The 27,497-nt window shown below is 40.7% G+C and overlaps 1 protein-coding gene across 5 annotated transcripts in view; it reads left to right on the forward strand.

Annotated features, from left to right (window-relative positions):
- tacc2 (transforming, acidic coiled-coil containing protein 2) overlaps nucleotides 1-27,497 on the forward strand; it is a 33,289-nt gene that overhangs the window by 4,052 nt on the left and 1,740 nt on the right. Inside the window, exons 2-18 of one of the 5 annotated variants that reach the window (XM_079249287.1) lie at nucleotides 460-1,032; nucleotides 4,626-4,916; nucleotides 15,059-15,165; nucleotides 15,577-16,758; nucleotides 16,831-16,999; nucleotides 18,471-18,528; nucleotides 18,654-18,861; nucleotides 19,262-19,311; nucleotides 19,458-19,567; nucleotides 19,884-20,034; nucleotides 20,408-20,554; nucleotides 20,925-21,017; nucleotides 23,697-23,846; nucleotides 23,956-24,032; nucleotides 25,522-25,565; nucleotides 27,082-27,242; nucleotides 27,326-27,432. In XM_079249287.1, coding sequence (XP_079105413.1) covers nucleotides 460-1,032; nucleotides 4,626-4,916; nucleotides 15,059-15,165; nucleotides 15,577-16,758; nucleotides 16,831-16,999; nucleotides 18,471-18,528; nucleotides 18,654-18,861; nucleotides 19,262-19,311; nucleotides 19,458-19,567; nucleotides 19,884-20,034; nucleotides 20,408-20,554; nucleotides 20,925-21,017; nucleotides 23,697-23,846; nucleotides 23,956-24,032; nucleotides 25,522-25,565; nucleotides 27,082-27,242; nucleotides 27,326-27,432 — 3,678 coding nt within the window. Of the gene's footprint in view, nucleotides 1-459; nucleotides 1,033-4,625; nucleotides 4,917-15,058; nucleotides 15,166-15,576; nucleotides 17,000-18,470; nucleotides 18,529-18,653; nucleotides 18,862-19,261; nucleotides 19,312-19,457; nucleotides 19,568-19,883; nucleotides 20,035-20,407; nucleotides 20,555-20,924; nucleotides 21,018-23,696; nucleotides 23,847-23,955; nucleotides 24,033-25,521; nucleotides 25,566-27,081; nucleotides 27,243-27,325; nucleotides 27,433-27,497 lie in introns of all 5 variants that reach the window. The other 4 variants (XM_079249286.1, XM_079249288.1, XM_079249289.1 and 1 more) reach the window with 4 other exon arrangements.

Raw genomic sequence — 27,497 nt, forward strand, 5'->3', positions numbered from 1 at the left:
TTGAAAACAGTTTTCTGCATTTTTCAACTTAGAATAGCAGTAACACCATGTTCAGCACTTGTTTGGGGCGTTACTGTGGTGAGCAGTGTGACAATGAATATGAATGAGGAGGTAAACACAGAGCTGCACTTTGTATTGACTTGAGCTCAGTCATATGACTGTGCCCGTTGAAGTCTAATGGAAGTAATGCAGCCCATTATATTCAAACGGTGACATCAGCTGTGACATCTTCCCTGGTCTCCAGGGCAAGAATAAGGCTTTTCTTACAAGCTTCCTTACACACACATACCTATAATGCCTCTGGACACACATACCCTGTTTTGAAGCCACTCGACCTCTAGACTCATTTGAAATGCATACATTTGTGACTTGTCAGTATATATTTTTTTTGGTTTATGGATGTTCCATCAACTAAACAACAACTCCACTAACCCTCTAATGTTGTATTGTTTTTCTCAGACCCCTCCCATCTCTGGAGTCTCCCCACCTGGAGTTTTTAACTCCCACTGAAGAGATAGCTGTTCCATTCAGACAAGAGGAGGAGATCCCACCGCTGGAGCAAGCAGTAAAGAAGACAACAGAGAGCTCATCTCTAAATCTTTTGAAGAGGCCAGTAGACCTTCCTGTGCCTTTAGAAAAGACTGTTGATCTCCCAGAAACAGCGCGACACACAGCAGAGCTTTCCAAAGCAACACAGGGCACAAAGGTAGAAGAGGCACCAAAAAAAGAGGAGCCGTCAGAACCAACCAAGACAGAAGCATCTGTAGAGGATTTTTCAGAAGCTGAGAGGAAGCTTGTAGAAGTTGTGAAAGAGCAGGCGGATGTGCCAACTACTCCGATTAAAGAGTTCCCAGAACCAACGAAAATTGAGGAAGATTCCCTAGAACCAACAAAAAATGAAGAACAACCAAAAACGGAGACAGCAGAGCCCTTACGACAAGAGGAGACACTGCCAGACGAGCTAGAGGGAAAACTAGTCGAGGAGCGTTTCGAAGTCCCAACTGATCCATCTGCAGAGCTCCAGGACAGCCGGTAAGTTAATGTGAAAACTCATTCGACTGTTGGGAAACATTTGTGCATTTTCACATCTGGCATTTTTAAAATGTTCATATTAAAACAGAGACATCCATTCATTGTTCCTTTAGGGCTGTGAACCATCGCCTACAGTTTCATATAGAGCCCATTTTACCAATAAACCATGTAGTAATGTTTCCCAAGAAGCGTTCTTCCAACCGGCTACCCTGTTCTTCAGGATCTGGGTGATAGAAAACACATTCTTGTAAACCTTAACAGGAAAAAAAAAACCCAAACAAATGTGTTAAACTGATTTTCTAACAGTAAACAGTTTGTTAAATCGTATGCTGATGTATTGGATATTTTTCACTATTCAGTTGTCAAATGGAAAATCTCAGAGGAGCTTTCCAGCCCAACAGCTCACACAGTTTCTCCTGTCACACATTTTAAATGGATTTGTTTGGCTTTCAGACACTTTAAGAGTGTCTGGTGGGATTTTTCTTTCTACAGCAGTTTAACAGCGTCTGATCAGACAGATTAGCTGGAGTCACACATTTCTCCTGCATCTAATGTCCAGTGCCTTTGGACTAAACCAGTGTTTAGTTTAGTTTAGTCTCCATGCTAAGGAGCTGCCCACATGCCAGAGTAGCACTTGCTGCCTGTCAGTCTCAACACGTGTCCCATCACTGCTACTGCTCAGACCAAACAGAGGAAGAATGACAGTAATATATCCTGCTACATTTCATCAATAGCTAAAGTTACACTTGTATACATGAAGCTGAGACAGAAATATGACTGCATGGCTGCTGTGTATATCTGTGTGTGTTGTGTGTGCATATGGTTTTTTTCCTCCGCCCCTAGAGGCTGTCCTAGCTGTCAGTCCTGCTCAGTCTGTGTGGCTTTGTGAACTGAAGCTTGTGGGAGGAATTTGGGCAGGCACTCAGTCCCACTGAAGTCATTTGCACAGACCAGACAGAGTGGAACAAAAGCCAGAGTTCAGAGAAACACTTGAGCATGTGCTGTGGTGTGTGTGTGCGTCTGACGGAGTCGTTTGGAGTCACGGGGGTGTGAAGGACTGGGACGTGAAGTCAGTGCCGCTGCTGTGTTGGAATACAGAAGGCACCCATCAGAACATCATTTCCATAGTTTACTGCAGTTACCACTGAAGTCTTGTTATGGGTCCGTCTGTAGCTGAAACTTGGGTGAGTGTCTGACAGAAAGTATCTGCTCTGTTTTTCCATGTGTCTTAGAGTAAGTGTTGGTGCTTACAGTAAATCCCTCCAGGTGGACGCAGCAGATGGTCTGTAGGTAACTAGTGCTAATTACTCCCTGCCTCTGTTGACCTCACCAGATGGGCCGAAGGGAGGGCCAAACAGAAAAATGAAAGGACGTAAGGCTGTTCTGTCCTGGTGTTGTTTATTATTAACTTACAGCAAGTTTACTACAAGTCACACTTCATTCTTCTCCTCAGTAATGGTAAAGTTAATGATTAACTACTGAATGAGAGTTTTCCAAAAATCCTGCCAGAATTAAAGAGATGAGTTCATAGATCATTTGGGTGGCTTTCTGGAAACATAAAGGTTCACTGAGTTTTTTGTTGTATTATATTTGGCATCTAAGTACTTTAAAAAAAAAAATCTAACATGGCTGGTTTACATCTAATAATTTCCTGTGGTGTTTTACTTATAACTCATACATCTGTCACTCTTTAGCTCTGTGGGTCAGATATTTTTCCTCCATGATTTAACCCACATTGTACTGTAAATAGACCAGTTGTCATGGTGATTGTTGGTTCATTTGCCTTTATTGGGGGGAAGTGAACAACCTTATATAAGTCATTTGTTATTCCACACTGACCTACCTTGGAGTAATTATTTTTTACGGTGTGAACAGATGAACAATGCAACACTATATAAGGAGTTTGTATAGAGGTTTAATGGACAGTATGAAATAACTGCAGGACAGAAACTGTCCTCCTATCATTACAGCATTAAAAAGACTCTCCTCTGTACCCTCAGTTGGTTTCATTTACAGTTCTTTGTTTAGCATTTAATATCTGGACGTTTGAGTCCAACTTTATTTTGTTTTTGTAGACTGAATTACATTAATATGTGTATCATAAATTAAGTACAGTCAAAATACATGTTTGTACAAGTAGAGACTGTATAATCAGACATTATCTAGTGAATGAAAATCTCTACTATTTAAGTGTAATTAAATGCATTTTTTCTGTTAATGGCCTGTAAGACATCCTTGATTGAATTACTAACAATGAAAGCCGTGTTGGAAAGTGTCCAGGTATTGCTGCCAAAAGTGAAATGTAACTCACATGAAGCTGTGTGATGCCCTGCTATAAAAGAGCACATGTTGCGACATCTCATTTGTTGCATTCATCCTGTTCTGACAAGGAGTCCTCCGCTGCTTCTTGTATATCATATCTGAGCACATTTCCTTGGAAGTCTCCAGCTGTCAACAAGAGCAGGTCAGCTGACGGCATACCCCATATGAAGGGGCCACAGAATCAGTAAATATTCCATACTTCACCAGTTGCCATCACATAATCTTATTTTCTGCCAGCTCTGTCTTCTTCCTTTGCTTGCTTTTTTCAGTCTTCTCCAGGGCTCCCCCCCTCCCTCCCCTCATTTTCCATCTTTGGAAGCAGTCTCATGACTTGGTTATTGTGACTTGGTTGTTTCTTTAGTATTTCCAGGTTGCCATGTTGACCACATACGTCAGCACACGTGTAGCTTTGTCCTGTCGGTCCAGGTTTTATGACTACAGATTTACAGAAAGATGAAATGATACTCAGTGAAAATGAAACTGCATAGGGATTTTTTTTCTTAAACACTTCCATCCTGCTTCAATTAGAAATATTATGCATGTGTCTAAAAGAATGCCAGGAGGCGTACCAGCGTCAAAATGTACTGTAACTTGCTACGCCCTAAAGAAAAGCACACACCCTCATTAAATAAATTCTGATGTGAGAGAATGAGAAAAACAGAGCTTGACTTCAGTCTGAAATGAACTGTAGCCGAACTGTTACCACATTTTGCAAAGTGCATCTCAGCAGACCGTTGACTTGACACATGATTAGAGACAGTGATGGAGGTGTTGTGAAGTCCTAGTTTGCAGAAGAGACAAATGGGATATTTTTAGAGCTAAAAAAGGAGGCATTCCCAAAGTGGGGGACAGCTGCATTGGTGTTCATTGCATTGCCTGTCAGATTAGAGAGCCTACCACTCCTGATAAGAACAGCACAGATCAGGGCCAAATCCACTCCACCAGGTGGTCAGTGATGACAGAGACAGATTCGGTTAAACAGGCCACTTCTCCGCAAGCATGGAGCATCATGTAAGGAGTTTCACCTTCAGCTTCTTGTCATTTAAATGAAAAGTCATTTTTAGGATGATTAGAACGAGTGTTTTATTTCTCATGTCGCTACTAGGTTTAGATAAGAAGAGCTCTTTGTTTTTCTCTGCTTTCAGGTAAGTTTACTTCCCTCATTATTTTAACGCAAACGTGAAGGAAAATTTAACACATACACCAAATCGCTAAACTTCATCCATATGTTTTGGTCTGTTTTTGTTGATATTGTGTTACCTCCCCTGCAGGCTCTCCCTCGCCGAGCAATCAGAGAAAGGTCACCCTGCCCTTGCTTCTCCCACACGTCCTCCGTCTGAGCACCACTTCCCATCTGACCTCTCTTCTCACCTAAAAGACACCACAGAGCTCCCTAATCTATCTTCCACTCCCCTGAGGAGTTGCACACTTGAAGCTCTTCCAACCCCACCTGCATCCCCCAGCCTTCCTCCTCCTCCAGCTTCTGCTGCCCCTTCTTCACCTTCTGCTGACCATTTTGAGGACATTAACCCGACTTCTGCTCCCTGGCATGCCCCTCTAAGGTATGACCTTGTCTCTGTGCCTGAAACTGTTCAGCAGTTAGTTAATTATTACCCACTCTATTTTTGCTAATCTTTATTTTTGAATAAAAAGTGGCTATTTTTTTAAATTATTTTTTTATTTAGACTTCAGTGAACTTTCTCCATGCTGACACTAGTCTCTTTAAGCCCTCTGAAAGAAAATTAGCCAAGTCCTTATCCTCTCAGCCTCATGGCTCAGATCAAATGGCAGCATTAAATTGACATCTGGCACACTTATTGACCTTCTAGATCCAGATTCTCAGAGCTCACAGAAAGCTTCCTTATTCTAACTCAACAGAATAGCCCCGCATACTAAGCGTGAGATCTGATGTTGATTCCTTGAATATATTTAAACAGTAAATACAAACCTGGTACAAAGAGATGGTGTTCCTAACGTCTCAGAACAGGTTAAAACAGTCCACAGAAAACAAAAATCTGTTCATTCACACCTTTTTGAGTTGGATTGCTTCATTTTTATTGATAGCAGAAAGTTTCTGTAGTCGCTGCTAGTGTGACAGCCACCATAAACCAACAAATAGTACATACAGAGGATTCACAACCAAATGACGATCACATTTTCTTCATTTTCAATTCAATTACAGCGATCATATAAATAACGTCTCAATTTGTCCAGTTGTTAAACTAACTAGACTAATCAGCCAAATTATGTTCAATATTCAACATCTTCTCTTTAGAAGCTCAGTAAAAAGTGAATAATCATATTTCCTTGAATACTGTAGTGCTCTTTGAGGAATCCTGAACTATAACTCATGACAGTGATGATCATAAGTGGATAAATTATCCAGTACAGTTCTCATTTTTCAATGGAAACCTAAAGTAAAGTTTTTTCTAGAATGTCAACAACTTGTCTTATTACTGCGCTTACAAAATTATAGCATGGTATTGCAATATATAGCCACCACATCAACTGAAAGGAAACTGGATTTTCTAATGTGGACTTAGTGGTCATGGAAACTGAAGCGCTTACTGCATAATTGTGGCCTGTTAATGGCAAATATAGAAAAAGCACTAAGATTGAATATATGGATATCTTAGTTATGCTGACCCCTCACAACCACAGTGTACATTATGGCTGAATTTTTACCAGTTAGCTGCTTTTGTAGGATAATGGGAGTCACTCAAAGCTGCTGTTTCAACCTAAAGCCTAGCTTTCAATGAAACAATTCTGATAATTTCACATGCTAAATTTCAGCATAAACCCTCCATTGCTAATATTAAATGTTCCTCTGCAGTTGCTCTCATCTTTGCAGTTTATTCAACACATTATTTTCTGAAAGGGAATGACTCAGCCACTTCCATGGTGCAATTTTATTTGCAGCCAGCAGAGGGTGTTTCCCATTCACATTCCAGTCCTTGCACTTGTCTGGTTTGTGTGTACCAGGCTGTTTGAATGCTGCAGTCACCTGCTGCAAATATGACTAAACATATAGAGACAGCCCTCGTGTCACTAAGCATCAGTTTCAAACTGATTTGTTTTAATAACATTTTATGTGCAGCCTTAAAGACATTTGTTCATGACAAGTGTATTATTCTTTATCTTTAAAAAAAAACACCAAGCTCTAACAAAACCAGGATTTTGAGAATGCCACACTAGTATAATTTATTATTTATGGGATCTGAGAAGGCTCTTGCATAGCACTGTAGACGAGTGCATAGAAAAATAGGCTTTAACTGAATGACACAGATTGTCATATTTGCCTGAAGACACACAACAAATCTGTCAGCACATGTATGTTATGCACTAGTTTTAACCTCATGCATAAGCTGTGTGGAAAACTGTAGAAAATACACCTTTAAACTAATGAAGGTGTTACAATTCAATCCCTGCTTTTATCAAACTACTCAGTAAGAACTGCTAGATACTTTCTTATCTAGTTCAAAGGTAATGTTCATTTTTCCTGTTTATGAGTGATTACTACTGGGGCTGCACAGTGGCGCAGGGCTACCACTGTAACCTAGGTGTCAGTGTGAGTTGTTTGTCTCTCCGTGTTGGCCCTGTGATTGACTCACGACCTGTCCAGGGTGTACCCCGTCTCTCGCCCAGTGATTACTGGGATAGACTCCAGCTTCCTGCAACCCTTAATTAGACTAAATGGTTAAGAAATATGACTGATTAAGACAATAGTAGATAAAAACATCTTAAAAATTAATCTGTTTGTGATTCGAATGCATATATACATGTGCATAATGCATTTTTTTTTTAAATTTGTTTTTGTTTTCGGTTTCCTTGTAACTTTTGCAAAGCAGCCAGCTTCTCTCACACACTCAGAATATTTACCTTATTTTCTAACCCATTGGTCTTAAACTGGGGGTCGGGACATTGGTGTTAGACGTCAAAAATTATCTTGAGACAGTCAAGATAATTTTTGACGTCTAACACCAATGTATGTTTTCTTGGGGGTTGTGGCTTAGAAAGTTTGAGAAACACTCTCTTTTATGTGAGACTAAAGATAAAATAAGAGATGAAGCACAGGCGACATATTCTAAACAGGAAGCTCATGTGGCCAGAAAACATGTTTGAGTTAATGGGACAATCTTAGCCTTCATTTCACTGGGTCCTTTCCTTCGGTGGTGCTCTGATGATTGCTTGCTACTATTACTATTTTATGTCCACATACTTTTTTAAAAAAGTAAACCCTCTTGTTTTGTCATCCAGTTTGAAAAATGTCCTTTATCCTCTTAAAGCTTTTTGAGCATGCTTGTATCTTTGAAGTGGTTTTTTTGTCACTTACAACTTTAAAATTAGTGTTGATACATTTCGCATAAAGTTTTGTTATGCTTTTAGTAAAAAGTCCTTAAATTCTTCTGTTATTTGAGAGTAGCTGTATATTCCTTATTTCATTGCAATCATGCAGAGATTACTTCACGACTCCTATGTTCTGTAGTCCTTATTATTTCTATACATTCTTATAACTTGTTATTCCTTTTCACTAAACATAACTTTTAAGCTGGCTACTACCATGTGGATCACAATGACCCTGATTCTGCTTGGGTTATGAATCTTTTAGAAAAATCTGCCACAGCCATATCTTCCAGTGCCTAGGTTTGTTAAATTTTTTATTCCATCATTTTCTGCCATTGCAGCTGCAGTGCAGGGCCAGACTTCAACTAGAAGGTGATGCTAATGCTTATGTTAGTCATCCAATAGAATACAGACTTAATGAAACAAAAATTGCAATCACACTTTCCGTTAAAGTGCACATCATTTTACTGAATTACTAACAAATTAAAAAGAAAAAAAAAACAAAACTGACAGTTGACAACATTTTGATCATTTCTACTTACTCATGATTCCTGTAGGAGGGCTACACTGGAGATATTGAGAGGTTAACCACCAATCAGACTGGGACCTCCTGTATTAACTCTTCCAACTTTAATAATAATTAACTAGTATTTAACAAAATTACATATGCTATGGCACCCTAGATAAATCTTTGACTGTGTATGGGGGTGGGTGCAAGCCGAGACAATCAATACTTTTTCTTTAGCAGGGGTCTCTGCTGGGAATTGTGAATGGGCTGCAGTTTCATTGCTACCCTCGGGTTGTGAAACATCGACAGACACGCACATCCGAGCCTAGAACCATGTCAGTGTTCTCTGCATTTATCTTTTAGTGGCGTTCGTGTTTACAAACAAACACTCGTTTTCAGATGCTCTGTTGGGTTTTTTACTGAACATCGGGTTTTGTGTTGTGGAGAGGAACTGAAACCTCCCCCTTTCATTCAGCATACCTTTTGTCCTCACAGGCAAAGGTGCGACACCTGAAACCTCGATACTGAAACTTTGTTTGGCTCATGTTATTGTAGTGTGCCCTCATTTCCCCGCTTTCCCATGAGTTAACAATAGATTTATTCTTCTCACATTTCGCATCCCTGCTTTCGTCATTGCTCCTGGACGATCAATGAGAAATTTGTTGAAATGGTCCAGGGTCTCATTTTCATCCCACGGGGCACATTCGTTAAATCCGTCAAACACAAGGCAACATAGCAAACGCACAGAAAATATGAACCAGAATCTATGGCTTGACTTCTTCTGTCTTTGAAATGCTTTGGTTTTGTGAGTGTGTCAGTAAATTAGATCAGTGCACCCCAGGGATTAAACAGGGACGGCAGCGTATGCTAATCCTGTTATGTCAGGAAGCAGCAAAATCAATTCTTCACCAAAGATTGTACAATCAAAGAAATTCTCATGTTTATGTTTTTCTCATTTTTCTGCATAAGTATACGCTGGAATTTACTTTTTAAAGGAGTCCTCTTTGGTTAAGCTTGTGTAATAGTTGAGATTGGCTAAATGGAAAAAAATTGTAAAACAGAAACAGTTGAATGATACACACAAGTTTTATAGTCTATTGTTTACGTCAGGCATCCTTCTGGTTGGCTAAGATGAGTTTTGGAAGCTTCCATTGTGTGAAAAGGAGGTGCAAAAATGACATTTATTTCTGTGCTGCTCACACGGTGATAGAGGGGGAATACTGCTAGGACAAAGGCATATTTGAAAGGTGTGCTTACTGTGGGAAAGATGAATAAAAGGTCTGACAGGGTGAAGGAGAAAGCATCTGTTAATCTGTGCAGTTTTGGGGTCTACCATTGTTTGGCTCCCCTGCATAATTTGCAGTAGCAGATTGAGGGGAAAAAAAAAAGATGCTTGTCTTTTTAAAGGCACAGGAGTCTGGTGTTAGGGGAGAGAGTGGAGGAAAGAGGGGGGAGGAGGCACTGAGAGCAGCAACACAGCTCAGCGATTTCAGCAGCCAAACAGAGAAGAGACACCTCAGACACACACGCATGACAACAAGAAAGCGGGATTAGTAATTCAGTCCTTTTTTTGTTTTGAATTTTTTTCGTCCTTTATATTCTGTTCCGGGAGATTTTTATTTCACCTGGTGTAGCATCATTTTACCATCGGATCAGAAGCCGGAATACTCCTGGTGTGTTGAGGGGCAGAGGACTGGGGATGCTGTGCATAAAGTGAAGAATCCTTAATCATCTGCTCCTGATGTGAGCAACTAGCACTCATCCTCTGCACTGCAGCACAGTCAGATCAGCCAGCCCTCACCTAGTCTGACTCAAGCTGCCTGGCTGCTCTGCGAACCGAACAGGAGTAGGGGGTTTTGGGGGTAGCAGGTGGATGTGGAGGGTGGCTGGAGAGCAGGAGCAGGCAGGGGGGGTTGGGGTGGCAGAGCTAGCTGAGGATGGGAGCCAACGAGTCCATGGAGCAAGGACAAACCCCTTGTCCCTCTCAAGAACACATGTGAGTTTTAAATAATATGAATTCCTGCAAGGTATTTTTCTGAAATTATCCAGTGGTGTGTGTGCAACAGCAAGAGAATTGTCTTACAATGTTTTTTTTTTTATTTATTTATTTTTTTTAAATAATGGATTTGCACTTGTCTTACATGGATTATAAATGTCCTGCATGACTGCTTGGTGATACATTTTGCAGATTAAAATGTACCTGACCGTTGACAAATTGATGCAAATCGCATTGCTTTGTGTCCCATATCAGTGCTTCCTGCTGTGGCACTGCTTCACTATTATTTGCTTTTGTGATGAAAATAGGGATGAGAAAAATCTGAGCACGTGTGCGGGCACATGCGTATTACAGTGCTTGACTACAGTACAGTACTAACTTGTGGGAACCAGAATTGGCGAAAGAGGTGCAACTGGGAAGTTGGTGGGGTGATGTTTTGTTCTGTAAGGAGGACGCCATCGCCGCACTGGGAGCAGGAGCTGGTGACTGTGTCGAAATAGAACATGCTGTGTGGGGGTGGAGGATAACTTGGGAATATCAGTGGATGAGAGAGATGGAGCAGTAGCGCTCTACTTTGTTTTATTTATATCTCAAATGCATGACTGCACAAGGGATGTAGAAGCTGGAGAGCAGCAGTAGTGAGGAATAGGCGAAATGGACTGAATGCCTGTTTGTAAGAAAAATTTATTCCATAACAGTCTTTTCGTCTCAGGCTGCCACAAAGTTAAGATCTAAGCAGGCTGGGCTCTATCATAGAATTGCGTACAATGAAGAGGGGGCTTTCACTGGAAGATAGTGTAGCAGCAGCTTTCCTACAGGTGTGAAAAACAAAGGTAGCATGCCCATCCTCCTGACCTTTAACGAGTAAGCTTTAACTGAGTTCAGTGGCTTAGTTGTGTAGCACTGTTAAAAGAACTGACCATATATGAAGCAGACTAAAACTCTGTATTGCTTCCATCTGTAATAAGTCTTTTTTTTTTTTTTTTTTCCTATTCCTTGTTAATACATTGTTAATCTAAATCTGCCCCCTCACCCAAACTTGCTGTTTTTTATGTGCCATCTACTTGTACTCAATGTCTTAGATTAGGCAGAGGTATTACACTTACAAATTATCTTTGCCTGACACTCTTTTGTCTTAATGACTCATTGTTTTGAGACTAAATGGCTTCCTTGGACAAAATGTTAGCCCTTTTCATAGGACAGGTCTTGCTGACCAAAATAAAGAGCAGTGGGGATATCATTCAGTAAGACACAAAATTCCTGTATTTACTGTGTGTTGGCTATTGTGTTGCTGTGATGTCCATTTATGATGTAATACTCTAAAACCAGACGCTCATTCATCATTGGATGACACCACTGGAGCTCCCTCTGTTGGTCTCGACTGGTTTCTACTGTTTAGGATAGACACCATACAAGTGGTTTTATCATACAATTTCTCTCTTTTCTTATTTCATAATACACAATGAAACAAGCAGGTTACTCATTTATTTATATTTGGTCTAATCTCAAAGAAAAGTGCTTTTTAAGAGGTGCTGCGGAGTTTTTTGTTTCTATCATCATTCAGTCACAGCATTGATCACTTGCTCTTTTCATTCATTTATTCATTCATTATCCTAACTGCTTAATCTGATGAAGGGCCACGGGGTAGCTGGAGCCCATCCCAGCAGTCTTTGGGGCGAAAGGCCACTTGCTCTTTGATTTAATCTAATTTAACTAACAGACACTATTGATTCATAATTGTTTAGATGCTAAAAGGGAAGAATGTGACAGTTTTAAGTTTATAGATTGGCCCTTATGTGTGCTGATGGTCGCTTGTCTCCAAATAAATTCTCTGTATTTGTCCAAAACAGTAGAAGGAGAGAGGTAGGCTGGTATGACAAAGAGAAGGCAAACTGTGGAGAATGAACGGGGGGTGAGAGAAAGCAGGGGATTTGAAGGTAAATGAGAAGTGGAATTGAAAGAGATAGGTTATGGTATCCAGACAGAGTAGGTGTAGAGGACTATTGCAGTCATAAGATGATGGAAGGAGTGCGTGGCAGCTAATCCATTGGGGCTAATCACACAGCTGCTTGAAAACCAGCCGCCTGCCTCCATCTCCATTCATCTGTCTTCTTCATTTATTATCTCCTCTAATGCAATCACATTTACCTTATAATGCCACTTTAAAAAAAATATGTCAGATGTCCTCTTTGAAGAACAATGAGGTGTTTATTTGGGTTTATGTTAGTGTGTCCATGTTTTTTCTTTGCCCCAGTGCCTTTTAAAGGCCCCCCCCTCCAGCATGGAAAGCTGTTCAGACAGACCAAGGTGGATTTAGCTGGAAGCAGAGACATGTCGGCTGTCTGACATGCAGTGTTTCTCTGCCTCCCTGCTGGAGAGCTTCTGTCTCCAGGCAGTCATCGCAGCCTATGAGAGCCTGCTATTAAATGCTGCTCTTTTTTTTTTTTTTCCTTTTCGCCCCCCTGTACTCTGACTGCACAACCATACGGTGCTGCTTTTTCTTCTGTCTTTTATCACAACTGAAAATGTGATTGCATTACCAAAAGGTTGCCATTTATATTATTAATTAGGTCCATATCCATGTTTAACCACAGTGTTTATTTTGAATCTTACCTCAGGTTTATTAAATGTAATTTTAATTATGATTATAAATATTGATTCTTCTTGGAGAAATAGTACGATATATACAGCAATTACATTGATCAATATAGTAGTGTATAGTTGATGCTGTCATAGCAGCTGTGCAGTGTAGCACTCCACTGGACTGTAATGAATAGGGAAGCCTCGGAAGGATGTATATTTGTGTGTCTTGGATTGTGCGCATGCGGCTGCTCTTTTACTTCCGTCGTCGTGGAACATATGATGGGAATGACCTCCAGTTACCATGGAAACACAGTATTTGCAGTTGCATGAATAAACTTAGCAAGAACCCAAACAGAGTACTGAATTGAAACCTAATTACCTTGTTTTCCCTTTCGCTTTTTATTTTATAGTAATTCTCAGGTATTAGTAAATAGCAAATATTTAAAATTGATGATTAGTTTCTTTTCATGAATCCACAACTAGAGCATAATATTTTATCTTTCATGTTTAACTCTTAAACTGCATCTTAGAGGTGGGCTGGCTCAGTGCCCCTATGACTCTGACAACATGATCCTGGTTCCCTGTGACTGAACCACATGGAGATCATAGCGGTGCAGGCTTATCCGGGTGTGACTCACTGGGTCCTCACAGGGATTACATCTCTGGCTCCCTTCTGGCATGTGCTGTCTTATTTGGCATCACAGCACCCCAAAATAATTTTTTTTGCAAACTGTTTTTGTTTTAAATGGAAACCCTGGTGGAGTTTTGGCTTGTGAACTTATTGCCTGATTAATTTCTTTTACATTTCTCAGCAGAGCATATTATAATGGAAGTAGGATACACTCCTGACTTATTACTAGAAATTTTTCTTGGGATTATTTCACACCGATGACCTCATCCAGCTTTATCAATAGAGGCTTTCATGCGATCTAAGAATGTGTCTTGGACAAAGGTCTCTGAAAAGACACTAATCAGCTTCAGCAAGGTGAATCTCTGAGGATTTGATTGATCAATGGAGGTTTACAGCAAAACGAAGGTGTGTCTTTGCTGTAAGAAAAATCCTGGTTGTTGAATTTGGTTGGTATTAATGAAAACCTCTTTGTGAACTTCACACGACAGATGCAATATCTTATAATTATCTTTACAACTGTGAAAATGCTGGTGGGATGCAGACCTTTTCTGTGTGGATACAAAAAATTGGTTAAAGAACAGGACAGAAGGAGGGAGGGAGTAAAGTAGAGAGAGGAAAGCTGGGAGAGCGAGAGACTGGATATCCAGTGTTGCAGGAGGTGGGCTTCTGCAGACAGTCTCATTTAGGTTGGGAGACAATCTTGTATAGTAGCAGAGAGGAGAAACACTGATTTAGCTCCTGATGACAAGTAGAGGCAAAGTGAGGAGAATGTAGACTGGAACAAGTGGGATTTGGCTATCAGACAAAAATAGAAGGCAAAAAAAAGGCTGAATTTATGGTCTTAGCCATTTGAAGAAGAGGCTGTGGTGGACGTACCTGCTTGTCGGACAGAAACACTGGTGCGGAGCGGTGCAACGCACCAGTAGCTATGGCATTGACGGCGTGGCAGGCTCTGTCTCCACTGCAGTGGGCTCGCTGGGGCTGGGACACACTGCTGGGAGGGGCAGGAGATGGCAACAGCCCGGAATCAGATCCAGCTCTGGGGCTCCTTCAGCGTCTCTCATGGGGCTCTCGTCATGACAGCATGATCAGTGCTGCCGTGCAGCCAGTCAGACAGAGGTGAGACAGGATGGGAGGCTGAGGCTGCATATCATCAGATCATTGATCAGGAGAGCATGAAGCTTGGTTGCCAGGGTGTGTTTCAAGCTTTACTTCCATCTATTACAGGTATAAGGTGACCGTGGTCATGGAGGAATTATTTTCGGTTCAATAAGTCTCAGTCCTCGTATATATTTTATGACTGTGATATCATGATACCCGGAGGTGGTCAGGTCTATATCTGTGTAAATGTGTGTGTTGTCATGGAGGAATGTGTCTCAGGCGTGTCATTACCTAACTGCAGATTCAGCATTTTCATTTGTGCCATGGAAGTCCATTTGAAATGAAAACAGACATACAGTACGTTATCCCTAAGATTTTTCATCAGTCGTTATATGTGGAAAAAAGCAGTTGCTTCATTTATAGGTAAACTCTGCTTTTGGAGAATGTGTGTCATAATATATATTCACAATTTATGACAGTTCAAGTGATATCAGTAGCAAACAGGAACCTTTTCACAACATGTCCTCATCCTTTGTTCTAGGAGCTCCGACTCTGATGGTGCTTTTGAGACCCCTGAATCTACAACTCCAGTGAAAGCTGTTTCTCCGACTGAGCCCAACAGAGTAGAGTTAACATCTGATGACAAAGGTGCAGCAGGAAAATTATTCCCAGATGTATGTTTTGCTCCAATAGAGATTCACATGCTTTCTGCTAAAAACGTGTTGTTACTGAAAGGAAAATTACGCCATCTGGTGGCACGAAGATGCATTTTACTTTTACCTTTCTGGCGATTTTGCCTTTTACAGTCTATGAATTCTGCACAACTGATGCAAATCCTCCAGTTGCTCTTAAGTATTTTTTTTTTTCCCTGATTTTCACCTCAACCGTGAGACTCATCTTAAATCTTTAGAAATGAATGTATGAAATGTCAGCCTTTCTTTTAAAGAGACTTTCTTTTATTTTCTAACTCCTAAATCTTCAAACCAATTAATGCATACAACAATCCTCCATGATTTCCATTTGACTGTGTGATATTACATCTCTTCTGTTTTTTTGCAGGTTCTAACACCTCGGTGAATACTCTTCCTTCTGAAGTAACTAAAGCCGAGCCACCTTCCCTTTCTCTGCCCACCACTTTTGACGAGAACAAGCCCATTGCTGCTAGTGGTACATATAACATAGACTTTTTTGCTGTTGAGCCAGCAAGTCACACTCTGACCCGCTCTCTCAGCCTCCAGGGAGGAGAATTAGATGACTCTAGTTTGTTGGATGGATCAGTTTCAGGAGGTTTCCGTCCACATTCTGAATCCTTTAGTGTAGGCACTGAGAGTGCCCCGGGGACACTACGCAGACCCAAAAAAGTCCGTCCTGGGTCTCTAAAGAAGAAGCCTCTCCTCAGACAGAACTCCAACCCTGAGAGCCCTCGGCCTGCCTCATCTAGCAGCACCCCAGAACTCAAAAAGCGAGCAAAGTCTCGAACCACTAGCCCTCTCCAGACTCAGGAGGAAACAGAAGGAGGCTCTGCAACCCCAAGTCCTGGAGGGACTCTCAGAAGAACAAGGAAGAACCGGGTAGAAACTCCTCCTCCTCTCCCTGAGGAAACTAATCAATTCACCCAAGAAGAAAGCCGTGGTATCCCTGCCTTACCTTTGTGCCAGGAGGAGGTCCATCTTCCTGCATGTCTAACAGACAAAGACGAATCTCCCATCCCTCCTAGTGCCTCCTACAAATGGGATCCAGAGAATTTTGAAAACATTAACCCCTTTAAGACTGGAGGCAGTAAAATTGCTAATTCCCCCATTCTAGGTCGGAAAGATCCCGTTTGTGGCCCTGTTTTGAGCCCTCCAGAGAGCCCCCCTATCCCTGCTCTGGAACAGCATCACCCCTCACCCTCAGCTTTTCTTGAAAAGCCAGTCACACACCCTGAAGAACAACCTATTTTACCCAAACGTCAGCCAGTAAGACTGGAGTTCGATTACTCTGAAGAAAACTGTGAGACATCACTTCAGGCCTCTCCTCCACCTAAGAAAGTAGGAAAGAAGCCTGGTGCCAAGATGCCTCTCAGGAAACCAAAGCTTGGACTGAAAAAGGCGCCTGCTGCCCAGGTGGAGCAGCTGGATAACAACCCTCCTGCAATGCAAAATGGTAATGAGGAGGAAATCTCTGTTCCTAAAGTATCTTACAACTTTGAACCAGACAAGTGGGATGATCCAAACTTTAATCCATTTACATCCAAGAAAGGTATCTCAAACTCTCCCAAAATGTCCAGGCAATCATATAACTTTGATCCTGATACCTTTGATGACTCCGTAGACCCTTTTAAATCCTCCAACAAGATGGCCAGTTCCCCTCCTAAAGCATCTGCCTCCATGGAGATGTCCTCCAATGACTACGATAATGAAAATGACAATGACAACATCGGGGAACTAGAAGACCAAAACCAGAATAAACCAGCCAAGAAGAAGAAAACTCCTATAAAATCGTAAGTTCAAAGATTATTACTTATAAGATCATACATTCACCCACAGTCCACAGTCTTAGAGCACGTGTAGGAAGCCTTCATCAGTGGGTATTTTAGAGTACTTTGTGTTTTTATGTGGTTTATCCATCTATTGTGCCAGTGCCCTCTGTCTCTGTCACCTGTGTTTGTGTATTCTCGTATATCACAGGAAGTCCAAGGGTGTGTCCTCTCTTTGTTGTCTGTTGTAAGTACAGGGACAACACTACCATCCACCCTTTTTGACCCCCTTTTCCCTCTTTATTCCATGTGACTCCTTTAAAAGCAGCATGCTGACCTGTATTCTTTTCCTATTAACAGTAACGTCATAATCTATTATACCCTCTGCCCAAATTAATTTATTATTTTTTTGTTTGTGTATTTGTTTGTTTTACTTTAGTACCTTTTAACAGGAAGACCACTCCTTTAATGATGAAAATAACTGCTGATATAATAATAAAAAAAAAAAAGTACTAAAAATGTATTTTTGAAAGACATTTTTAAAAGGTAACGCTGAATAGTGAATTAGTACATAAGTGTTTATTCAAAAGCAGTTTGGAAAGGGTTCATCTTCCCAATAGAAGTAGGTACATCAGTGTTAAATAATGATGTGCTGTGACATTTAACATATCTATGGTGTTGCTGCTTTGGCGGGTTACAAATTTTCAGATGAGAATTTAGTATATTGTTTTGAACAAGCCACTCAGCAAAAAATGATAGTTCCAATTGGAAGTGAATATTTTCATCCCTCCACTGTGGCTGATGTAATGCTTTCCTTCCATTTACTTACACCATGGTGTGACAAAGGAGGTGCTTGTGCTCCCTCTTGTGTTCATTGTTTCTAATTATTCAGGCATTACAAAGAAGTTCCACAGCTGGAAATTTTTCCTGTGGATCTGAAATATTGTAAGAGATTTAAATTTTACATTAAATATAACAGGCAGCAAAAAAAAGGTCATTCAACCTGCAAATGATTGTGATTTGGTTTCAAGATTACACAACATATTCGGAGCATGCACATTATAAAACCTATGCATAAAACATAAAGGACTACAGATCCAAAAGTTGAAAATTTGCTTTAACAGTTTTCACTTCTTTGACAATATTATAACCATTTAACTGCATATCAAGTGATGCTGGTTAAGATATTTGTTAATGAAACATATATTAATTTGCCATCATCCTCATTGAACAGTTACTAACTATAGAGCCAAGCCTCATCACAAACATTTCATTATTTTGTTCACTTCACTTACACAGTGAGTATTATTGATGCACAAGTGGAAATGGTGCTCCAAGTTTATGAAAGTGCGACATTATTTTACACAATTTTACAAATCATCATGAATATATATGTTAAGTTGTTTTAAGACTGGATGCTGGATTTAATTTCGAGTTGTTAATTAAACTGAGGGAGTGGACTTTTATGACAGATGATTTTTTTCCCCCCCCTTAGTAATACTTTCAGAGTGAAGAGGTCACCAAAGAAATCCCCATTATCAGATACATCACAGGTGTGTATTTAATGCTCCATATTTCCGCTTTTGCACTTTGCTCTTTTTAGTTGCATTTTCTGCATTTCTCCCATCCTTCCATCTGACCCTCAGCTGTCTCATTCTGCTACCTTTTTGTGGTGCAGGACCCTGCATCAGCAGAGGAATCTCCCTCCCATCACCTACAGGATGATCATGCCACAGATGAAGAGAAGTTAGCGTCCTCAACCAATCACAAGTGGGCGACTCTGCATGATGTGGATGCAGATTTCAACTCTGACCAACAAGATTTCCTTCAACCGTCTGATATTGCATCTTTTATGAAAGAGAACAGCCTCCCTCAGGAGGCTCCAGGTGAGGCGTTACTGTTTGACCTGTTGTTCATGTAACTGCTAAGACACATCAAAGCATACCACAGATGGGCGATGTTCAGGTAAATTCAAAGCCTATGTTTGGATAAATGCACATGTACAGCAGTCCGCAGTTTTGTTTTTATTCATAGGGCGGTGTTATTGATTTTTCTTGTGGCTGTAAAAAAAGCCTATTGGCCCAGTTCTCTATTGCCCTCTGACCGCCAGAGGAGTCAACCTCTTCCCAGAGGCTATCTGGCCCAACCCATCTGGGTCATAGATGAAACAAAGCAGACAGTCCTGCCTCAGCCTCTGATCCCATCAGACCAGATGTCAGCGCTGGTGGATGTGTCTCTCCGATCTGTATTCTCTAACTTACAGGTTTGTCTGTTTGTCTGTCTTAGTGCAAGACTATGAAATTGAGTACATGGAGAAGATCGGTACCTCGTCCCCAGTGAGTATTTTAAGTTATTCAATGATTTTTTTCTTTGGTTGAGTTTGTGTGTTCCCATATTCTTTTTATAATTAGTACATTTTTTGTACAGTATGTAAAAGGCTAAATTAAAAACAAATTTTTGTCAAAACTTGTGTGTCTTACAGCCGCTTTCTATGAAGAAGCCATCTTTGTACTTGAATTTCGACTCAGTTTCTGACAACTTGACCAAAAATACATGTGCGCATGGATCTGAGCCCAGCTCTCCCTGTACAGGGTAAAATATACCTTACTTTTTTTTTTCTTTTCATTATTTTTTTTGTTCTTGTTTTTATTCTTTTGAAAAACATTAGGTGTTTTGTGGCATAATATGATGAATCTTGTATGTGAGTTGAATTTCACTGTAATTTTCAGCCTCTTTTTTACTGTCTGGTTTGCTAAAAGTAAACGTCAGTGATTAGGAATGCATTCTGCATGCATTCCAGCTGCTTCAGCAACATATTCATTAACACTGCCATCCATCATATACAGTACATTACATATCATCCCCCCTCTTTACTCAGCAGTCACGCTGTTCCTTCCATTATGTGCAGGAGTTTCGAGGAGATGGAGGCACAGATAACAGGTATGAAGACACCAGTGTTGAGCATGCGGCCCGGTCCTGAAGGTTCTGTTGGGGACAAAGGCAAGAAGAGAGAGAGCGAGTCACTCAGCCGAACACAGAGCACAGAAAGGGATGAGCAGGTAAGACATGTATCCTCATCAATGCTGCCACTCAACTTGTATATAAAGCAAATGCTATGAAAATGAGCTTAATTTCTGTGCTTCCTCATCTTTGAGATTTCTTTTCATTAACATTTTACACCATGTTATTGTTTATCACATGGGGAGAGAGAGCACCAGCTGCATTGTTTTATAGGCCATGACTCAGCCCTGCATCACCCAGTAAAGCCTTGTCACTGGTTCCAGATAGCCAGTCTGTCACACACTCTTTTCCCAGCTTGAGTTTCGTGAATCAACTCCCAAAGCTGCCACTCAAACACTGAGTGTTTGCTTTGCCATGCTGTCCCTTGCCCTCTTCCCCACCCTCTCCCTACACCTCCTGGTACCCTTGTAGCCCCTTAGCCAGGGCCCCGTCGAGACCCCTGCTCCAGACCAGTCCGTGCCCTTGTTAGACAGGCTGTCTGAGTGTGATGACCCCCTACAGTACCTGGACCCTGACCTGGCTGAGACCAACCCCACTGCATTCGCCCAAAAACTACAGGTGTGTTTATTGACCACACACGACCCACCTTGTTAAATCTCATAGGTTGTGGCTCTGGTGGTCTTTTAGTGGCTTTGATCTGTGACTGTGTGTTTTTATACAAACATCCTTCCCATTGTGTCGCCTTATTACAACCTACCTTGTCATTTTTTCACTTTCTCTCTTACTTCGGCCGCAGTTTTGTTGCTTGCTGCGTGAAATAAAATGACCATGGGTAAAACGTAGAAAGCAGCAAGTATGTGTATGTGTGCGTGTGCATGTACGCGCGCGCTCAACTGAAGATTTTTATATTTCCTTTTGCTCTCTCTCATCCTTGGGCTTCAACCCTCCTCCCTTACCCCTGAAATTTTGCCTTATGTGTGCGGCCAAGGAGGAGCTGGTGCTTGCTGCCCTGAGACTAGAGGCTCTGCAAGTAGCCAAAAACATCTCTCAGTGCCCCTCCCTCTCCACTGTAACCCCCCAGGTACTGCGCTGAGTCAGCCTGCACCTGCTGAATGCAAGTGTGTGTGGGTGAGTGTGTTTGTAATAGAGAATATGCACCTTGAGTGGGGCAAAATTAGGGAAAAGAGGGTGTAAGTAAAATGGTCATATGCTGTGGACCATAATGTGTGCATCAGTGTGTCTCACCCTGTCAATCCCTCCCTTCCAATTCACAGTTTGGAGCGTAACTGTGAATTCATGGCCTTTTCAACATGGTGGCTGTATCTCTCCATCCACAGTCCTGCCAGCTCTTGTGCTCCCACACATAATATCTCTAACATGGCTTAATATGTCAAGCTCCCACTCTGAGTAGAAGCAATCTTATCAAGGTTAACTGAGATACAGAATATTGTGCCATTTTCTAGTCCATCGCCTTTGCTATGCATGTGTGGCAACGTGCATGTTGCCTGTTCACAAGAGGCTCCTATCAGCATAAATGTGACTGGGGATGTTAAACAAAATGAATAAAGCTGAGGCGTAATATGGCTGTAACACTCCCAGATGTGCTGGGTTGTGTTCTGCTTTCATTGACCCAAATCCCCAATCACATTCTTGGTCTATGATTTGGTCTTTTTACCAGACTAACAGCACTAATAAACAGCAACACCAGGTAGGTGTTAGCATTCAGTTTAGGTGGTTTTCTTTTTTATGAATCTGGAGATTTGTGTCATTTGAGAGTATGGGGAAAAACTTGGAGCAGGGCAGAGAGTCCTGTCTCTTTTCATGTCTCATAGTGATGTCCCACACATTTTACAGTCTCGACTCAAGAAACCGAGCACTCGGCGTTGGAATATCAACGGTTCACCCTTACTCAAAGTAAGAGTAACGCGATACCCTTGTGATTGTTCCCATCATAGTATGGTCCAAGTATTTGGTCACATTTTACATAGTATGCTGTTGATTCATTGGCTCAGCATCAAAGTGCAATAGATTCAAAGTAACAATGAAGCTACAGTATTCCAAATAAACTACATATGCTTTAATCTCAGTTTGGAGGAAAACATGAAATGATAGAGTTGTAATTTTTACCCATTTTAAGCTTAAATGTTCCTCATTAGAGGCTGGAAATCAGCACTTTACTGTCCAGGTCCTAAATTAGTCATAACCAAAGTCCAAATACTTACAGACAGTACTGCAAACTCTAGCTCCAGTAGATCCCAAAGGTCTGACACCAGTGTGGTTGCTTTATGTTCTAAAGTTTCCTAACTTCTGGTGTTAACCAAAGCTTCACTTCCTCCTTGTACGTGTGTTTGTGCTAGTTGTGTTTTCTGCAGTTACTTCCAACATCTTTTGTCATATCTATTTTTATATAATACCAGGTGCTGTTATGTTTTTCATAGTGTTCATAGTTTTACATAAATCCCATTAAACCTGTTCCAAAACATTTCCCAATGGAGGTGTTATTTTTACAATGAGCAATGAGACAAAAGTATTCCTCATTCGTGAAACAAAGCAAAGCAAAACTTTGTCTTCTTCCTTGTATGTCCTGGAGAGACGAACATACACAGGGTACCTTCATGTTAAAAATCAACAAGCTCATTACTTTTCTCTGCGGTAACATAAATGCAGTGATAAAGTGTTTGCAGTTTACTTGGCTTGTTATCTGGGATTCAGTTAGGGAACTTGTAAGGAACTGTTTCTATAAAATATATAACTTTCAGTAGAAGTTATGAGGAGTAAAATCACCTTTGTACTACATGTTTACTACATGTTTAGATCTATTTGCTCAATGTTCATGTTTGTACCTCCCAAACTCAGTAGGTAAGCCCGATCAGTACCTAATTAAAAACAAAAGAGGTTTAAGGTTTGGCCAATCTTTTCATATAACACAATAATGTTATTAGTTCTCCAGCCAGACAAAACATTTGACTCTCTGTCTCCTGGTCCTCTGTGAACCCCCATGATTTCATCAAATCCTCCCATAATCCAGCTCTACCAAAGGGGGGGACTAAAGCCTTTTAGAAAAAAAGGTTTAGGACAATATATGGCTGTAGAGAATGGATTGGTTTCATTTATGGCATCTTATGTGTGGACTGTTTCATTGTAGTTATTGGTTGCTGTACTCCCACAAACTGAATCCTTATTCTTACAGCCCACCCCCTGGTTAACCCTCCCATTATAGTGTTTCTAATGGTACAATGACTGGATAAATGTCCCTACAGGTTTCAGTGACAAGTATTAGGTAAGGCCAGTTTACAGCTGCAACATGCAATAACAAGAGACTAACAATATTCCTTTGCTGCCCAGTCTGCTCCTGTATATGATCAGCTGCTGCCCTTCCTCCCTCTGTCTTGCCTGGATCCAATTACAGTCAAGCTCCTGCAAGCAGCAGGTGACCATGACCGCTCAGCTGGAGCCACCATCAGCCATTTACATGGCTAATACAGTGGCAATGAAGACTGTTCCATCCAATCATGTGGCGGCTGACCAAGTCTTCAGGAACATCACCAGCTTGCCTCATTTGCATACTGATTTTGCTGTGTGCCACTTTTTTTTTTTTTTATATAAAGTTTGACACTGCCTTGTGGTTGGGTTCAGACAATCCTTTGAAGAATGCGCGCATGAGCCTGATGGCGAGATTGTCCTGTCTGTGACTCTGTCTGGTGGGTAACTGGTCATGTTTCCGTTCCTTTCCCTCCTCTCCTTTGGTTCCTGGAAGCAGCACAGAGACATGCCGTCTTCAGTACAGAGCACTGTGACCAAGAGCTCTCTGTATGCCAGGACTACCACCAACAGCAGCAGCTACATTGAAGGGGAGAGTCCTCATCTACCCAGAGACCTGGACCACTCCTTGGGAATAGCACGAGAGGAGGTACCGGTACCCCTCAAAATGGCTTCTTTTGCACTATAATTTATATCTGCATTAGGCACCTTCATCCTACATTTTTTACTTTATTTACCAATTTGATCACCCTCCACAGATTGTGACAAAGGAGAAAGAAGTACTGGAGTGGCAAAGGAAGTATGAAGACAGTCGACAAGAAGTGGTGGAAATGAGGTAAGTAGAGACACACTGGTTTTGCTGTTGCTTTCATTTCAGTCAGATCCCAGCACAGACATTAAATCTGTTAGTATTTCTTCGAAATGGAAGTATGTCAAGATACTTAGTGTGGTCAGACTCCACCCATGATCCCCTTTTAACCTTTCCATTGGTTTATCTTACTTAAACTGTCAAACAAAGCCATGTTTAACTGCAGAGTGGAGAGCCAGTTAAAGAAGTCTGAGTCCGGGTATCAGGACAAACGTTAGTGGAGATGAATCATTAGGTCCACCTATATGTAGATTTCCCAGTTAAAAAGTTAAATGAGGCAGGATGCTTTGAACTTTAAACTTTTAAACATTTAGAACATGAACAAAAAACAAAGTGGGACATCAAGCTAAAAAGGGCATTTATTAAACTGATTCACAAACCAATTTCTGATAATGGCTTCAGATTGAGAGCAGGAAACAAAACAAAGCAGCACTTATTCTCTGTCAGCAGGTGGTGGGTGTGAGTGCAGCTGGTTCACTTAGCGTGGATAAGACAGAGCTTACCTTACTTGACTGATCGAGCCTTGGATAAGGAGGGGCTAAGAGGCTAAGGGTAATGGCAAGGCTAATCAATCCTCTAAGCTCCTGCAACCTGCTTTTATCAAAACAAAGCTTACTACAGTGCACAATCACGCTTTAGGACAGATTGATGGAAGCTTCTAACAACTCAAGAAGCAGAACAAGAAAATTTCCAAAGAAATTCTAATGAGTGCAAATACAGCAGCTGCCTGCGTCTTGGTTTGGCAGCCATTTTTTCAAAGACAGAGCACCTGTTTTGCTGTGATGCCAGCAAAGGTCCAAATGAGAGTGAGAGATGGGCTTGGAATTTGGGCCAATTTCAGAAAACTCATGTTTTTGAAGTGGCAGGATAAATTGCAGATTGAACTTAGTTCTGTTAGAAATACTTACCCGGTAGATTATGGGGCAAAAGGTAAGGCAACTTTATTTATAAAGTGCATCTAAAAACAGAAAACTGTTAGCCAGCGTGCTGGACAAAAATACACAAAGGCACACACAACGTCATAGGTAAACAGAAATACAAATAGAAGTAAAGAACACAGAACATAAAAGAAAATAAATTATTGCACATCAGGAAAGGCTAAAGAATAAAAATGCATCTTTAAAAAAGAGATGGAAATGTATCCTTAAAATCCTCTTTCTGCCCAATATGTGTAAATGTGTGATTGTAATCAAATATAAACTTAAAAAGTACCATTTAGCATTTTTCAGTAAAAATACTTATACAGACACATAGCGGATATTGCAAGTATTCTCACAATTTCACAATTTTCATATTTTTTCATGAAGCCATCTTAATAAACATGTGGCTGGAGGCAAATTTATGAACTGTATAAAATGTTATATATTTAGAAATGTGCACACTTAAAAAAGTTTCTTACACACTGATATAACTCCAGTCATATACTGATGATTTACTGATGATTTGTCATCCATAGGAGGATTGTTGCTGAGTATGAGAAGACAATCGCTCAGATGATAGGTGAGTACATGCTAAAAGTTTTCCTGTCCCTAGATAATCCAAGTATTGTTTTATTTGTATATTGATTATATATAAAAGCGACTACGTTTAAAACTTGCACTTTGTTATACATGGTATGCTCTTCGTGAGTCTCTTTCCATCAGCACTGATTTCAAATGGTTGAGTATTCTTTATCCTCGGCAAAAAGCAAGCTGTGCTGTATGTTTGCATTTGTGTTTCATAAATATGAACTTATGTCAGTGGAGGAGAAAGAACTCACTTTAACCCAAACGAGGTTAATGTTTCTGGATGAATTTTCACAATATGCTCACTCTGCTTTATCCCTGCTCTCACTTACATCCTCTGAACACCCTTGAATGTCTTTTTTTCTTTTTCTTTTTGCTGCAATCTAATTTAATTTCTTGCCCTCATCAAAGCGCTGCCACTAAGGAGAAAAATCTGTCTGCTCATGTCTAACACTCGGCTCTCTCACATGTCCCTCCCAGCTTGACTTAACACACTCCCTTTTTTTCTGCTCCCATTGTTGCCCCCTTACAATTTGATAACCCTGACAGGCATGCCAGGTGAGTAACGCAGAATTGTCCTTCGCTTGTTTGTCAGTTCCCATCTCTCCATCCATCCATCAAAGAGGGAAGCAGATTTGCTGACTTTCTTCATCTCATCCAGTGACTTGTGTTTGTCCATTTTGTTGCATTTACATCCCATAGGCCAAGGTTTTCTTTTCTCCCAGTGGGTCTAAAGAACCAGATAATTTAGGGATTGTATTCACCTCTAAGTTGCTCATAATAATTATAATGTCATAGATTTGACATGTGCACATGCACTAGAAACCTGTGCGTGAACATCTTTACTTTACCAGTGACTGAAGATCATTACTTAAGCCACCCAAGCAGCTTTAGGGATTTAAATGGATTGGTTATTTAACTTAGTAATAGAATAAAAATTTGAGAGTGGGCTGATATGCTAAGGTGCTGGATATAAAATTCTATTCTATTCTATTCTATTCTATTCTATTCTATTCTATTCTATTCTATTCTATTCTATTCTATTCTGCAGTCATATGGCAGACACTTTATAAAAATGCAACTTACAAGTGATAAGTGATAAATTGACCTAACACAGAGAGAACATGCAATGTCCACACAGAAAGGTCACTGTTCAACGCCCCCCTCCCCAGCCGAGGCTCAAACCAGCAACCCTCTTGCTATGAGGACAAAGTTCTAACCACTACGTCACTCAAAAGCAATTTGCAATTAGCAGTCTTTATGATGGGCAGCTCTCTTTTCTCATCACTCTTCAGTGTTTTTACTTGCATGTTACATCAGCTTAACAGAAACCCATATTGTTGTATAGTGTTGCATAAAATGTTAAATCATACTAACTCACAAATCCATGTGGATTTATTGTCAAAAAGTCAACGTTTCTATGTTTCCTGTGTTGATGAAGGTTTCAGAACTGTATGTGCACTCTTTAGCGGATAGAATCATGAATTAGGATATATTTTTGTGTCCAACAGAAGACGACCAAAAAGAGAAATCACTGTCTCATCACACGATACAGCAGTTGATCATGGAGAAGGACCAAGCCTTGGCTGACCTCAACTCAGTAGAAAAGTCTCTGGCCGACCTTTTCCGTCGTTATGAGAAAATGAAAGATGTGCTGGAGGGCTTCCGCAAGGTAACACACTAGTTTATCACAGGTTAAAAGTATTTTTCCAGTAAGATGAGCTTTGTAAGACATCTCAAATTCCTAATGTTCAGAATGAAGAGGTATTGAAGAAATGCGCTCAGGAGTATCTGTCTAGGGTGCGCAAGGAGGAGCAGCGATATCAAGCCCTGAAGATCCATGCAGAGGAAAAACTAGACAAGTGAGTGTTTAACAGTCATATTCTTCAATTAAAGAAATGGCAAAATTCACAATAGTCGCTAAAAT

This window comes from Telmatherina bonti (assembly GCF_933228915.1).
Source record: "Telmatherina bonti genome assembly, chromosome: 11".
NCBI lineage: Eukaryota > Metazoa > Chordata > Actinopteri > Atheriniformes > Telmatherinidae > Telmatherina > Telmatherina bonti.